General features: G+C 34.7%; 1 protein-coding gene across 8 annotated transcripts in view; it reads left to right on the forward strand.

Annotated features, from left to right (window-relative positions):
- Positions 1-14,387, forward strand: part of LOC128205741 (zinc finger protein 236-like) — a 74,462-nt gene extending 60,075 nt beyond the window's left edge. For all 8 annotated transcript variants that reach the window (XM_052907653.1, XM_052907661.1, XM_052907657.1 and 5 more), the window contains exon 5: positions 2,899-14,387. In XM_052907653.1, the coding sequence (XP_052763613.1) occupies positions 2,992-5,994 (3,003 nt within the window). In that variant the 5' untranslated portion in view covers positions 2,899-2,991 and the 3' untranslated portion in view covers positions 5,995-14,387. The remainder of the gene's footprint in view (positions 1-2,898) is intronic.
- The last annotated feature ends 820 nt before the right edge of the window (positions 14,388-15,207 follow it).

The following is a 15,207-nucleotide window of genomic DNA, read 5'->3' on the forward strand; positions in this document are numbered from 1 at the left end:
GAAAACATGTTACCATTTAAGTCATTAAGTCATAATGACCTATTTTGTGAAGAAGGTGTGCTTACTTCACTTACTTTTCTCCCTCTGCTTCTGGTTAATTAAGAATTTACATAATATATTCTAACTATTATTTAAACATGTTTAAGGTGGGACATGCTCTTGCATCCCTTCTTCTACACTTTACATCTATTTTTGTGCCTGCTTCTTCACTTACCTCTCTTTTTGTGCCTGCTTCTTCACTTTACCTCTCTTTTTGTGCCTGCTTCTTCACTTTACATCTGTTTTTGTTCCTGCTTTTTCACTTTACATCTGTTTTTGTGCCTGCTTCTTCACTTTACATCTCTTTTGTGCCTGCTTCTTCACTTTACATCTCTTTTTGTGCCTGCTTCTTCACTTTACATCTCTTTTTGTGCCTGCTTCTTCACTTTACCTCTCTTTTTGTGCCTGCTTCTTCACTTTACCTCTCTTTTTGTGCCTGCTTCTACACTTTACCTCTCTTTTTGTGCCTGCTTCTACACTTTACATCTCTTTTTGTGCCTGCTTCTTCACTTTACCTCTCTTTTTGTGCCTTCTTCACTTTACCTCTCTTTTTGTGCCTGCTTCTTCACTTTACCTCTCTTTTTGTGCCTGCTTTTTCACTTAACATCTGTTTTTGTGCCAGCTTCTTCACTATACCTCTCTTTTTGTGCCAGCTTCTTCACTATACCTCTCTTTTTGTGCCTGCTTCTTCACTTTACATCTGGTTTTGTGCCTGCTTTTTCACTTTACATCTATTTTTGTGCCTGCTTCTTCACTTTACATCTCTTTTTTGTGCCTGCTTCTTCACTTTACACCTCTTTTTGTGCCTGCTTCTTCACTTTACATCTGTTTTTGTGCCTCCTTTTACACTTTACCTCTCTTTTTGTGCCAGCTTCTTCACTTTACCTCTCTTTTTGTGCCTGCTTCTTCACTTTACCTCTCTTTTTGTGCCTGCTTCTTCACTTTACATCTGTTTTTGTGCCTGCTTTTTCACTTTACATCTGTTTTTGTGCCTGCTTCTTCACTTTACATCTCTTTTGTGCCTACTTCTTCACTTTACACCTCTTTTTGTGCCTGCTTCTTCACTTTACATCTCTTTTTGTGCCTGCTTCGACACTTTATATCTCTTTTTGGCCTGCTTTTTCTCTTTACATCTCTGTTTGTGCTTGCTAAATTCTTTCACTTTACACCTCTTTTTGTGCCTGCTTCTACACTTTACATCTCCCTTTGTGCCTGCGTCTTTCACTTTACATCTCTTTTTGTGCCTGCTTCTTCACTTTACCTCTCTTTTTGTGCCTGCTTCTACACTTTACATCTCCCTTTGTGTCTGCTTCTTCACTCTCTCTTTTTGTGCCTGCTTCTTCACTTTACATCTCTTTTTGTGCCTGCTTCGACACTTTATATCCCTTTTTGGCCTGCTTTTTCTCTTTACATCTCTGTTTGTGCTTGCTAAATTCTTTCACTTTACACCTCTTTTTGTGCCTGCTTCTTCATATTACATCTCTTTTTGTGCCTGCGTATTTCACTTTACATCTCTTTTTGTGCTTGCTTCTTCATTTTACATCTCTTTTTGTGCCTGCTTCTTCACTTTACATCTGTTTTTGTGCCTGCTTCTTCACTTTACATCTCCCTTTGTGTCTGCTTTTTCACTTATCTGAAAGACCTTCAAATCGTAACAATATAATTATTGAAATGTATATAACATAAAAGTGAAATTTCACATTACTGCATTGGTCTTAATATTGTGCTGAGAAACAAGAAACAATTGAAATAAATTGATTATGATGTATGCGCATTTGTTATAAATGTGACTAATTATAAGAGTATCTTAATGTTTTTGTTTTTCAGTATTTCTGGTTGAATTTCCTTAAAGAAATGCTTATGGGTCGCAATATTTAGAAACAATACATTTCTGTCAATTAAAAAGCCTTACTTATTAATGGAGTAACTTCCCAACCTAGAATTGCAGTTACCCATCCCCAAGTCAGATTTTAATCCATGGAGAAAAAAAAACGTAAATTAAAACTAGGCTCATTTGGCTGAGGGAATGACGTAAAATCAATTTCAATTACAGAAATAAAATAAGAAAGGCTGTTTTTGTGAACTGAATATTTCTAAGAGCAACGCTGTTCTTTTGTTAGTCTATGACTTTTAGGTTCTAATTTTTCAATATTTAAAAGGAATAAATTTTAATGAGCTTTTAATGGTTTTAAAAACTAATCTGATTGCAGTAAACCTCAAAAGGTCGTTCTTTTTAAAATCAAATACCAGCATCCCACATTCTATTGCTTTGTTAAAGCAGAAACATAATATCCCAACTTTTTGCAGATTTAATCATTTTAAGTCCACATTGCACAGCTTGTCATAAAAAAATATAATTCCATTTTATTTCTTTTATTAAATAATTGCCTTGTAAAATGTCTGTTAATTTGATGTCTCACAAAATCTGTTTTGAACTCTTGAAAAATGATGTTTTGAAAGCAAAAATGACTAATAAGTAGCCTAAACAGCTGTTAAATTATTTATTTTTATTAAAAGTATATGCATTTAAGTTTATCATTTATGCCTTTGTCGCAAGTACAGTTAATATTATTATGTTTACATGTAGATATTATAAGTTACGGGGCTATTAGGTGACACGATATGGGATAAACAGGGCAAAGGGAACCATATCAAGTGATATCCCATATCGGGTCACCTACTAACCCCGTAACGTATATATCACGTTGACAACCTGAAACATTTCTGTTGTAGGCAGGATATATACTTGTACTATTATTTTTTTAAAGCTGTTAAATATGTACACTTGTACCATGCTTTTGAACAGTTAATTTGTGATTATTGATAAATAATACTAATTCTCTTCTTTTGTCTTTTCAGAAACTTTATCACGGGTGTATATTATTTGGCTGTTCATCAGGCATAGTATCTTTGTCGGCTTGTACAATAATCGTTTTACCTCATTCACCGACCATGGACCTTACTGGGAAGGGATTCTCGCCAGCGCACAACTACCTGCAGCATGCGAGCGGCATCGTTGCTGCGTATGGCCTTGGCCAGACGCCGCTTACAACGGCCATGTTCAAGGCGACAAGCCATTCAATCCCCAGCCCAGTTTACTCAGGGACGTTAACATCTTCGCTTTCACCGTCCCATACCTCGCATACCTCATTTAGCAACGGTCATAACATAACCTCGCTACATCGCCATGCAGAAAAACTTCAACAATCAGATTCTTCACCAAAACCTCAAATTTACGCAAGTCCTGCTCCGGTCTTCAATCGACATAAAGATTCATTTCCATACGGAATCAGTGGCGTTTCCATGCCAAATTACAATTACCATGGCGATGTGTATCAATTCACTTCAAACGGGTATCCACGAAAGTCTCGCACGTGCAGCTACTGTGGCAAGGTGTTTACACGATCAACAACTAGACGCTACCATGAAAAGCGTTGCCCATTGTTGCGTGCAGCAGTCTCGAGCTACATGGGCGATGACAACAACCAATCAGCTTCAGGGTCGACTACCTCCCAATCAGGCAGTAGGGGAATTGGCGATATTGTAACACATTCTTACAAGGGCCAGGCGCAAAGCCTCGGTCCTTCTTTATCAGGTATGAACAGATCAAATGAGCCTCAGGAATTACCTACCTCAGTGTTGGCGAAGTCCCCCCCTAGTGAAAGACGTTTAGGGGGTGACTCGTCTTTGTTAAGCGGGTATCAGACTAGTGTTATTGTTAAGCAGGAGCATCATGAGCTCGAAGCACTGGCAAATATGACTTCTAATACCTCAAAGAGCATGTCTGAAAGTGACGATTCAGACAATAGAAGACATAGTAAGCTTGACACAAGTGTTAAGGTATCGCCAGGATACAGTGATTCTATGTTAAACTTGTCAATGTCCAAATCTCCACATCATTCTTCACCACGGAGTGAAAATTTATCGTCTCTTGGCGAGAGTTATTTGCAGGGACGATATGGTGAACGAATGAACGATCGTCAGAAAATGGACAACCAGACTCTACCTCCACATTTGGCCTTTGCCCGGAACAGCTACAGTGTTGATTTTGCATGCGACGAATCAGGAAAGGAGAAAAAAGATGGCATTAAGTCAGAGGATTTCTCATCGGTGAATGGGCAGGATGAAAAAATTGACCAGATGTCAGATCTTGGGAGCGCAATAGGAGAGTCTGAGTCTGTCACGTCTGAAAAACGAGATGGAAAAGTGTACAGCAACCACAAGTGTGGTATATGTGGGAAAGGATTTGAAAGTGCCGGCAAGTTGCATCTGCACGAGCAGCTGCATACCAAGTTCAAACCATACGGGTGTAAGTTCTGTGGGCAGAAGTTCGCAAAGTCCGCTCAGCGTGTGGAGCATGAGAAGATGCATAATGGCACGACGGAAGAGGCAACACACATCTGTGCTGTGTGCGGCACATCATTTACAAGAAAATACAGCCTCAAGCTGCACATGTGTCGCTGGCATCAGGATGGCCCCTGGCTCTGCAGGCATTGTGGGAAGGCATCAGAGACACAAAAGGAGCTTAAGACACACTTGTATTCACACAATCTGCCGAGACAGGAGAGGGAGTCTTTGATGTACCTCCCTGATGCGCCGCTGAACTATGGAGCGATGAACGTGGAGGATTCAGGCGGCGATGAAAAGGATGGAGAGGAAATAGAGGGCGAGGTAAGCACCTCTCAGGAACAGCCTGTCAAGGTTCCTAGCATGCAAGAGATGGAAATGTGTAACGAATGCGGGCGAGATTTCCCAAAAGGCTACCTCAGGTATCATCTCAAGTCCCATGAGGCTCAGAAACCTTATTCCTGCCCCATTTGTGCAAAGAGGTTTGGCTACAAGAACAACATGAAATCTCACATCAAGCTTCATACGGGTATTAAGCCATTTCAGTGTAAAGTCTGTGGGGCAAAGTTCACACGCGGTTCAACTCTCCGTAGGCACGCACGCAGGCATGGCATCATCGCTGACTCTGTTTGGGACTTGTTCATCAAACCCAACTATAACAAGTCAGGCGATGTAGGCAGTGGCGGCGCCACCACAAGATCCAGCAAGCTGGAATCACTATCTACCTCAAGAAATGACGCAGCCAACTCATCAGGTGGTGGGTCAGGCTCCAGTGGGGTGGAGGGAGGGGACTCGAACTACCTCGCTACAACTCTCCCCTCCAACCCCTCCCACCGGAGTCTGTATCCGCTGTATGGAAGCCTAGGACAGTTACCTCACCTCGGCCTTTACTCCGGTCTAACATCTACCTCGTACTTCACACAACACTTACCTCAGTCTTCTGTTTACGCAGCCTCTAGTCAGTTTCAGCCGCAGCATGACGCGCTTAACCTCAGTTTGAACAAGGGGTCAATGGATCAGAGTGATCAATCTAGCTTCTCAAATATATCAGCTGAACTCTCACGATCTCGTTCTCGCTCTCTGAGCGGATCCGACAATCGCAGAATATTGCATGGAGAGGGTTATCGCCCGGTCGCCTCTAGCATAGGAGTCCAGGTGAATATGTGTTGTCCGCCGTCGCTGCTGAAACATGTGCCATCACTCAGTGGAATGTCCGCTAAGTCAGACGACAACAATACGGGTACTTCAGCGAGCCCTTCAGAGACGCTTACACCAACACAGCACCTGCCGGGTTCACCGGGTGCAGGAATGGAAGTGGTGCCTTATGTTGTGTCATCACCTTCACAGCGGCTGGACACCGCCTCACCAGCGCTCTCAGGATCATCAGGGAAAGACTACTCTATGGAGACAATCTCTTCCCTGATTAGTACGGGTCGGATGTTCAAATGCTTCCACTGCGAGTGCTACTTCTCAGAGTATGCGATGTATCGAATTCACTCAAAATTGCACATTAATGATGACACGAGGCCATTTGTGTGTATGGTGTGTGGGGAGGACTGCCACGACAGGGTTTACTTCGCCCTGCATCTAGCGGAACATCTACAATAAAACTTCCGAAACAGTGTTAGATGGTCGGAAGTGGATAGATTGATAGACAAACAGTCTTAGAGCTGTGCAAAAAACTGGACCACGGAAACGTGAATTATTCTGTTTAAAATTAAAAAATTAAGTTAATAATGTACTCGAAAATGTTTATACCAAAATAAGACTGTTTATCATGTTGAAAAATGTTATAAGTAATGAAAAACAACACCTTGAAATCTGTATAAAAAAAATTATGATGCAATAAGAACAAATTCCATCTATAAAGAAGAAACGGAACAATATTGAACAACACCTAGAATATAAGATTTAAATTCGGAGATTTGTTAACAGAATAAGTAACATCATTCTATGTTTTAACAGAGCACAGTTCAACCAATTCAGGGAGACATATATATAATGTAATAATCATTTTGGATTATATAAGTGTGTATTGTTTAGTGTGACATTAGATATATACTACTTTATTATGTTATGTGAAGGAGCGGAGTACTGGAGTGGGTGGGGATATTTTACGTGGTATCAGGAATGACATATTTTTAGCTCAGTGTCTGACGGATGACAAGTTATGGTGGAAGATGACCTCAAAATTCTTGTTTGTATGTTGTCAAATATTTAATCAGGGTTATTCATAATGTATGATGCATATTTAGGACATTTTGTTTAGTTGTTTTTGACTCTGTTTTTGTCATATATATTATTAAAGCAATCAAGTTGCCATATTGATGAATGTTATTGTTTTGATTGAAACTTTTAACATGTATCATTTTATGTCAGAAGTGTTTTAGTATATATTATTATGTATAAAGAACATTTTGACAATTGTTACCTTAATGTTTGGAAATGTGTTGTAAATTAATACATTTTAGGTTTCTGTTAAACCTTTATGGATTTGTTTTTTTCTAGATTGAGTGAATGTTTAAAAGAACTCACAGATTTTATGAGAAATAGTGCTAATATTTTAAATGATTATTTACAGTGCTACCTTCATTAGAACTTTACTATTAGAAGTGCTAATTTGTTTTCCTTTTTTGGAAGGATTTATTTTATCAGAATCCTAATTCTTGCATTTATATTGATGTCACATTTAAGAGTGACATTTAACATGACAAAGTTTTAAAAATTAACACATTAAACTTGACAAAGTTTTAAAAATTAACACATTAAACTATGTGTGAAGATTTTAAAAATGTAAAAAACTAATAAAAACTTTCAATATGAAAAATGTCATTGAAATATGAAGATTTATCTATTTTAAAACATCTAACAAGTTTACAAACGATTATTTTTTCAAGTAAATATAGGACTTCAGGGAAGTGTTTTAAGTGAAATAATTTTACCTTTCGATGAAAAGTTGTTAATGCGATTAAAAGGGACTCGCTCACATTTTGCTTGCTGGAAACAGTATTTTAACAGTTGTTGAAATTGAGTTTTTTTTCTTACTTCTATGAACAGTAACTGGTGGATTCCTAATTTGAAGGAATTTTGTAAATCCAAGCCATTAATTATTCAATTTTTCTTAAATTATTCAAATTTCAATAATTTTTGGTAAATTTTGTCACATTTTTAAAAGATGAGTCCTAAAATATAATTTTTGTTTTCTGTCACCCTATTAATATGAGCGAGTATCTATTGCTGCATTATCTTTTTTTATGTTTAAGTCTTAATAGATCTTGGATGTGCATAATAATAACTGATCTTTGTTCTTTTAATGCTGATCAAATTGTTAAGAATGTATGAAGTGTGTATGTGGATTTTGACTTGCATAATATCAACAAATGTTTACGGTAAAGGTAAACTAACAGTAAATTTTATCTTTTATTACATTAAAATAGAATTGCATTATTCATTATGGAGAATTAATCCGATAGCATTATTATTTTTTTTTAAATTAAATGGGTTTATTGGCAAAATGTTAATTATACCAAAATTTGAAGACATATGATCATAATTTTTTATGTTGTGGAATAATAACATTAAAAGGGAAATAATCGAATATGAAATTTTTTAATAATGACTTGGAAAGGGAGTTAACCCAATTGAAAAACATCAATATTAACATCGAAAGGATAACTCAGTATAAAATATTCAATAATTACATGGAAAGGGAAATAACTTGGTATTGGATATTCAATAATTACATGGAAGGGGGAATAACCCAACATTTGAATGTTTAATCAGGCCAAATTTTATTCAATTTTAAGCTATAACATGCTGTCTGACATGTTGCAAATATTTTTGTCAACATGGCATTACAACAATGGAGAGTCTAATGCAGGGAAATTTGTTAATATATACATCACCCAGGGGTGTACCTGTAGCATTTTGTATTGTGGGCCTGTTCACATGAGCGATTTATTGATAAGTCTTGCATTGGTTTGTTCTCAACATATCACTCAAGGTGAGAGTGCGAAGGATGTTCACTCCCATTGGTGATATTTTAAAACCTGATATGAAAGAACCCTTTGCAAGACTTCTAACGCCAACATAAGTGGAATTACAACAAACTTTTACCACAAAAATGTTACATGTATATACATCTCATAGCTTTCTATTTTTTAAATTTCTAATCTTGAGCTTTAAATGTATTGGATTATGCAAAGGTACGCCCCTGCCACTATTTTACAGTTTACTTGGCAGCTAAAAAGATATTCAAAATCAGGTTTCAAATGCATTCAACCAACATTTAGCTCATTTGACATTCGGCAGATTTTAACCCGCTTAGAATCAGGATTATTTTTTGTGTGCTTGAAAGTTTATTCTTCATTATTAAGTATGTTTTATTTTCTATAGATGTAGAAGTCTGTATGTGATTTACTATACCAAATTTTACTGTAGATAATGTGCTAGCATTGATGATACGCAGAGAAAAATAAGTGAGAAAAAAATGGGTAAAAACGAAACTGAAACCATTTATTCAAAGTCTATTAAATATGATCTAAAGTATGCAGGCAAAACGGTATTTCTTTCATATTTTGGGGGTGATAACTGCGTCCTATCTATTGTAAAGTTCGGTGTAATGTATTGCTTGTTCGATGTATAACCTATATCGCCATTTTGTCAACATTCTTGAGAGTTACAATATATTAGCAAATGCTTTTAATTAGTATAGGTAAAATAATACTAGAATAGATGCACTATAGACCAAGATATGTTGAAAGTATATTCAATTTGATAAAATAAGGTTAGAGTTCTCAAATTTTTGAATGGTATTATTTGTACAACTTGTTTTTCTCTACAACGAACATTCATGGTAAAAGTAAAAAGTGACCATGAAAAATATGTCTATTTTAATTAACATAATTTTTTATTTAAAGGCATTCAGCAAACTTTTCTGGTTTAAAGTATCTTTAATACAAATTTGATTGGCTTCAATTATTATTATTATTTTTTATCTCGTCTGTATTTGGAGGAAAAATGGTTGGGGTATAGTTATTGTCTTGCAGAAGCTGGACCCTTAGCCGTTACTCAATAACATTCGAGATATTCAGCTGAAACTTGGTACTAATGTTTCCAGGGACAAATGTGCACATGTATGAAAGGCTGATAACTCCGGCTTTTAAAACATTAGTGAGTACTGTCCCTTGATCAACTCAAAACAAAAAAATGAAAAATAATCAGACAAGCGTAGTTTCACTCCAATGCTCTCTTGTTTAGAAAAGCTTTTGCTGGTGTGTTTGTTATTCTCAAGAATGTTCACTGTGTAAATAATATTCACATGGCTCTGTTGTGTAATGTTTTAATGCTAGATTATGCTATAAAAACAGATCTACCTCACGGAACTGATTTTTTAAAATGTAACACCATATTTTCTCCCACTATGTACGCCATATATGTGCATGCTAAAGTTATTTAGTTGAAATATATTATTAATGCCTTTTAGTTTTATTTAAATGCAAAATCTGACCTCTGATGAAAGATTATTGTTTGTTTTGTTTGCAACTTATAAAAATTTTTGTTTTATGTTGTTTTTTTTCATTACCTCAAAAAATTATTTATAAAGGGAGGTTAGAGCTATGTCCTCAGGGATTGTATATTGTATTAGTTACTTCCCTTTGATGAAGTTGAACAATTTGTGATCTTGCTTATGTAATGACACAAACCTTTTGTTGAAAACAAGTATGATTTTGCCTGTATTAATTAGATACTGACATTTCTGGATTTATTCAGTTTAGAACACTAAGTTTAGTATAACGCAGCGTAAAATAACAGCTGCCTTTTAAATCATAAAAGAAAATATTGTTTTGTTAATGACATATATTATCTATTCTTAAAAAGTCTCCATGGAATTTAATAATTATTAAGTATTTGGATACCAATTCTAAAATTTTCTTGTTTTTTTTTAATTGTGAGTTGTTTATTATTTGTGTAATTTAATGGGTAATGTGAACATTTATACTTTTTTCTTAGAAAATGAGAAAGAAGTTAATTAATATGATATTGTTGAGATGTATTTTGGTAATGGAGTTATTTATGAAACCATTTCTTGTGTAAAAACAAACTTGTTTGATTTAAGCTCATTTGTCAGTGTTTTATTATGATTCGTATGTTAATGTGTCGATATTATTGTCTGTGACTTCAAACTTTTTAAGATAGTTGGCCGATTGTATAGAAAATTGCTAAATATTTAACGAAGAAAATCGTTTTTAGATTTTAGTGATTTTTTGTGCAATCTGCCCAGTATTTCATCCTTTTAGAAGGAGCAGAACATTAGTGCCATATCTCGTTGTTTAAAGAACACCAATTCCAATAGTGCTCAAACCATTCTTGGATAGGTGGGATTTAAACTTAGTTTCTAAACTTCTGTACTGTACTTCATTTTTTAGGTAGATTAATTTTGTTATTACTATCGATTTGTGTCTTTGACATACATGATCATGCTATGTTACATCATGTTTTGTATTATAATCTGAACTACACACAAATAGGGGCGTCTTAATACTTGATTGAAACAATTTTAGTGTGTCTGCTTGCGAAACTGATTATTCTTCATTGTTCTCATGTGTTCTGACTTGTTTTCTTTACTGGTACAGAAAGACAACTGATTTCTTTGAATTTTTGTTGCTATCAAAATTCTTTGGGCAAAGTATATGAAACTCAGACTTATGTTAAAAATGCAAACCATATATTTTAGGGGGGTGACTGGTAGCATTCGATAGACACTTTCAAAAAAAAATTACAAATAAAGTGGGATATTTCCACAAAGTTCATAAACGTAAGCTATATATTTTAGGGGACGTTGTAATATAATTAAGTTTCATACACTTTGCCTAGCCGTTTTAACAGGAGTTAAAAAATATAAATTGAAGGGGTTAAATCTGATGCAGTGGTTACAATTAATTGAAGGATTGAGGCAATCATAGATTGTAATAATTTGCTGGAATGTTATTAATTACATACAAATGCCTTTTAAAGGCCGGGAGATCTAGGCGAAAAAAAATTCTTGTTTTGTTATTTTTTTTTAGACAGTTCAATACCGGTTAACCTAATTGGAATGATACTAACATGAAATGTTAATATTGGTGAATCTTTGTTTTAATTAAAATTGGGAGTGTGTTTGCGTATAACACTGTTAACATGGCTTTAAGCTGTACTTTTACACTTATTATTTTATTTATATTCAAATGTGTCTGTGGATCCTGACTTAATCTACTTTTTTGTATCAGTCAGCAACATTGATATTCTTTATTGTTCGATGTTATCATTTGAGCAACACTTGATTGCTGGATGTTATGAGCTACAATTTATTGTTCGATGTTATCATTTGAGCAACAATTTATTGCTGGATGTTATCATTTTAGCTACAATTTATTGCTGGATGTTATCATTTTAGCAACAAATTATTGCTGAATGTTATCATTTGAGCAACAAATCATTGCTGGATGTTATCACTTGAGCAACATATTATTGCTGGATGTTATCATTTGAGCAACAAATCATTGCTGGATGTTATCATTTGAGCAACAAATCATTGCGGAGTGTTATCATTTTGAGCAACAAACTATTGCTGGACGTTATCATTTGAGCAACAAATTATTGCTGGCTGTTATCATTTTGAGCAACAAATTATTGCTGGATGTTATCATTTGAGCAACAAATCATTGCTGGATGTTATCATTTTGAGCAAAAAACTATTGCTGGATGTTATCACTTGAGCAACATATTATTGCTGGATGTTATCATTTGAGCTACAATTATTGCTGGATGTTATCATTTGAGCTACAATTTATTGCTGGATGTTTTCATTCTAGCAACATATTTTTGCTTGATGTTATCATTTGAGTAACAAATTATTGCCAGATGTTACCATTTGAGCTACAACTTATTGTGGGGTCTTTGCATTTCAACAACAATTTATTACTGGAAGATGCTATTTGCGGAACAATTTATTGATGGATGTTATCATTTGAGGAATAATTTATTGATGGATGTTATCATGACTCTTATTAGTAATGATATTGTATTTATTGCTTAATGCTCAATTTAGATTTCTATAATATTGAATGTATTCAGATTGAGGTAACAGAAACAAACAGACCACCAACCCTGCTTGCTTCAAAATACCTGCATACAAATGTCACATGCGGTGGTATTAATTTTTAAAAAAACTGAAAATATATGTCAGCCATTCTTCCTTAATGTTTGTACTTGATGAAGCAATTGAAGCAAAGATTTATTTTTTTTGTTGGTTATTTTTTGTCATGAATTGTCTTCATTTCTGTGGTGAAATTTTATTGTGTCAGGTTTTTTTTTATAAAATTTACAAATTCTACAAATGAAGTCTGGGTCCACAGGCACTCTTAAGTGTTTGGAGACTTGTTTGCATAATACATTATTTTCTCTTTTCAACTTAAATTTTACTGTAGATTGGTTTGATTTTGAGAGGGTTTTATTTTTTCCCGTATATTTTTATTTTCATCACATAGTCAATTTTGAACTTTGTTCATTACGTATTAAACTCCTACTAAGTATATGGAATTGACTGATGTCGGCCCGAAATTTCTGTTTAAGAGTTTTGAGACTTTGAAAGATCTAAATTAAAAGATAATCATAATGAACTATGTTTTAGCTTATAAAGTCAAGCTTAAGCTAGCAATTTGGCTATTAGTAGTAAATGAAATATGATACTTAAATCAGGTGTTACACTTAAAATATTTCAAAAAGTAGTGGCCAGGAATACCAAATTTTACAAAGATGGTCAAAATAGAACAAAATGCGAAAATATGAACTTTCAAAGTGAAAGCATTCTACAGCATATGTGTGTACTCTCAGGCGATGATATATATGCGATAATGTATCTGATAATGTCCGTCTATATGTATGTGCTATAACTATATTTAGTGTGTAGCTGTGTTTTTCTGTCAGGTTTATCATTTAAATGCACCAATCTTGTATGTCAGTAGCTTTTTAGTCTGTAGAAATTGAAAAAATCACACACTCAGTAAAAACCCAAAATTCAAATAAACTGGTCTTCTTTTACATATTTTTTCATCTCAGGATCTTTTAATTTCATTTATGTTTTGTTTTTTCATGTAAATATTATTTTTACCACACTCAGAAAAGAAGAATATTCAGTTAATATTGTTTTTGCATTTTGCATTTTTTCCATGACATTTTCATAAAATATAATATCACAAAAATGATTCTTAATATTATACTATTGAAATTATTATATTTGTGCATTATTAATTCTCTCAGATTTTAAGTTTTAGTATTTTATCAAATACCTCAGTGAAAAATGTTACTCTACGCAGATTTTTTTTCGGGATATTTTATGAATTCTTTTGCAAAATAGGATTACCTCTGGAATATGGCGTTTACCTCAAGGAAAACTGGGACTTTTGAAAACTATATGAGTTTTAGTTTATTTTGAATTGTTTATTTGACCTTTTGAATATCAATTTGATCAGCCATGCTGTTAAATATTTTTTCATTCAAAGACAATTCTTTACTAGTTCAAAATTATATTTATTATCAATGGCTGAATTTGTCATTATCAATGGCTGAATTTGTCACAATCGCTGCAAAAAATATATTCACCTTTCCCTTTTGTTTTTTGGATCTCTTTGTTTCAAATCAGGTAAATTGATAATAATACCATATAAATGTGCTCAAAATGTGTCACTTTACCATGTTTGTACATTAAACTTCCTCAATATTTACAGTAACCTCACATGAAAAATCTATTCATACAGTGGTCATATTTGTTGTTTTATTTTTTATTCTCCTCCGCAATTGTACATAGGCATATTACCTCAATAGTGTTTAATGGAGTACAGCTCTTCTGTTTCACATTTTTCACGTACCTCAGTCATACACTGTATGCTGTATGTATACACAAATTTCTTGCTGCACATAACTTCATCCCATTACTCTATGTTTAATAAAACGTCATATTAGATAAAGACTTGTTTTGTGCTTTTGCCCATGTTCAGTCAATAACTGGTGAACTGAAGGTCATGGTGCAGTAAAGTAACTGGAATAGTGCAGTAAGTGACTTGAATAGATAAACGTCAGTCACTGGATACAGTCACAGTCAGTTAGTCACTGGAATAGAACGTAGTCAGTCAGTCACTGGATTCCGTCACAGTCAGTCACTGGAAAAGTTCATAGTTACCTAGTCTCTTGAAAAGTTCATAGTTGCCTAGTCGCTGAAAAAGTTCATAGTTACCTAGTCACTGGAAACGTTCATAGTTACCTAGTCACTGGAAAAGTTCATAGTTACCTAGTCACTGGAAACGTTCATAGTTACCTAGTCACTGGAAAAGTTCATAGTTACCTAGTCGCTGGAAAAGTTCATAGTTACCTAGTCTCTGGAAAAGTTCATAGTTACCTAGTCGCTGAAAAAGTTCATAGTTACCTAGTCTCTGGAAAAGTTCATAGTTGCCTAGTCACTGGAAACGTTCATAGTTACCTAGTCACTGGAAAAGTTCATAGTTACCTAGTCGCTGGAAAAGTTCATAGTTACCTAGTCGCTGAAAAAGTTCATAGTTACCTAGTCACTGGAAAAGTTCATAGTTACCTAGTCACTGGAAACGTTCATAGTTACCTAGTCACTGGAAAAGTTCATAGTTACCTAGCCGCTGGAAAAGTTCATAGTTACCTAGTCTCTGGAAAAGTTCATAGTTGCCTAGTCGCTGAAAAAGTTCATAGTTACCTAGTCGCTGGAAAAGTTCATAGTTGCCTAGTCGCTGGAAAAGTTCATAGTTACCTAGTCGC

The sequence above is a fragment of the Mya arenaria genome, chromosome 10, assembly GCF_026914265.1.
Source record: "Mya arenaria isolate MELC-2E11 chromosome 10, ASM2691426v1".
Lineage (NCBI taxonomy): Eukaryota > Metazoa > Mollusca > Bivalvia > Myida > Myidae > Mya > Mya arenaria.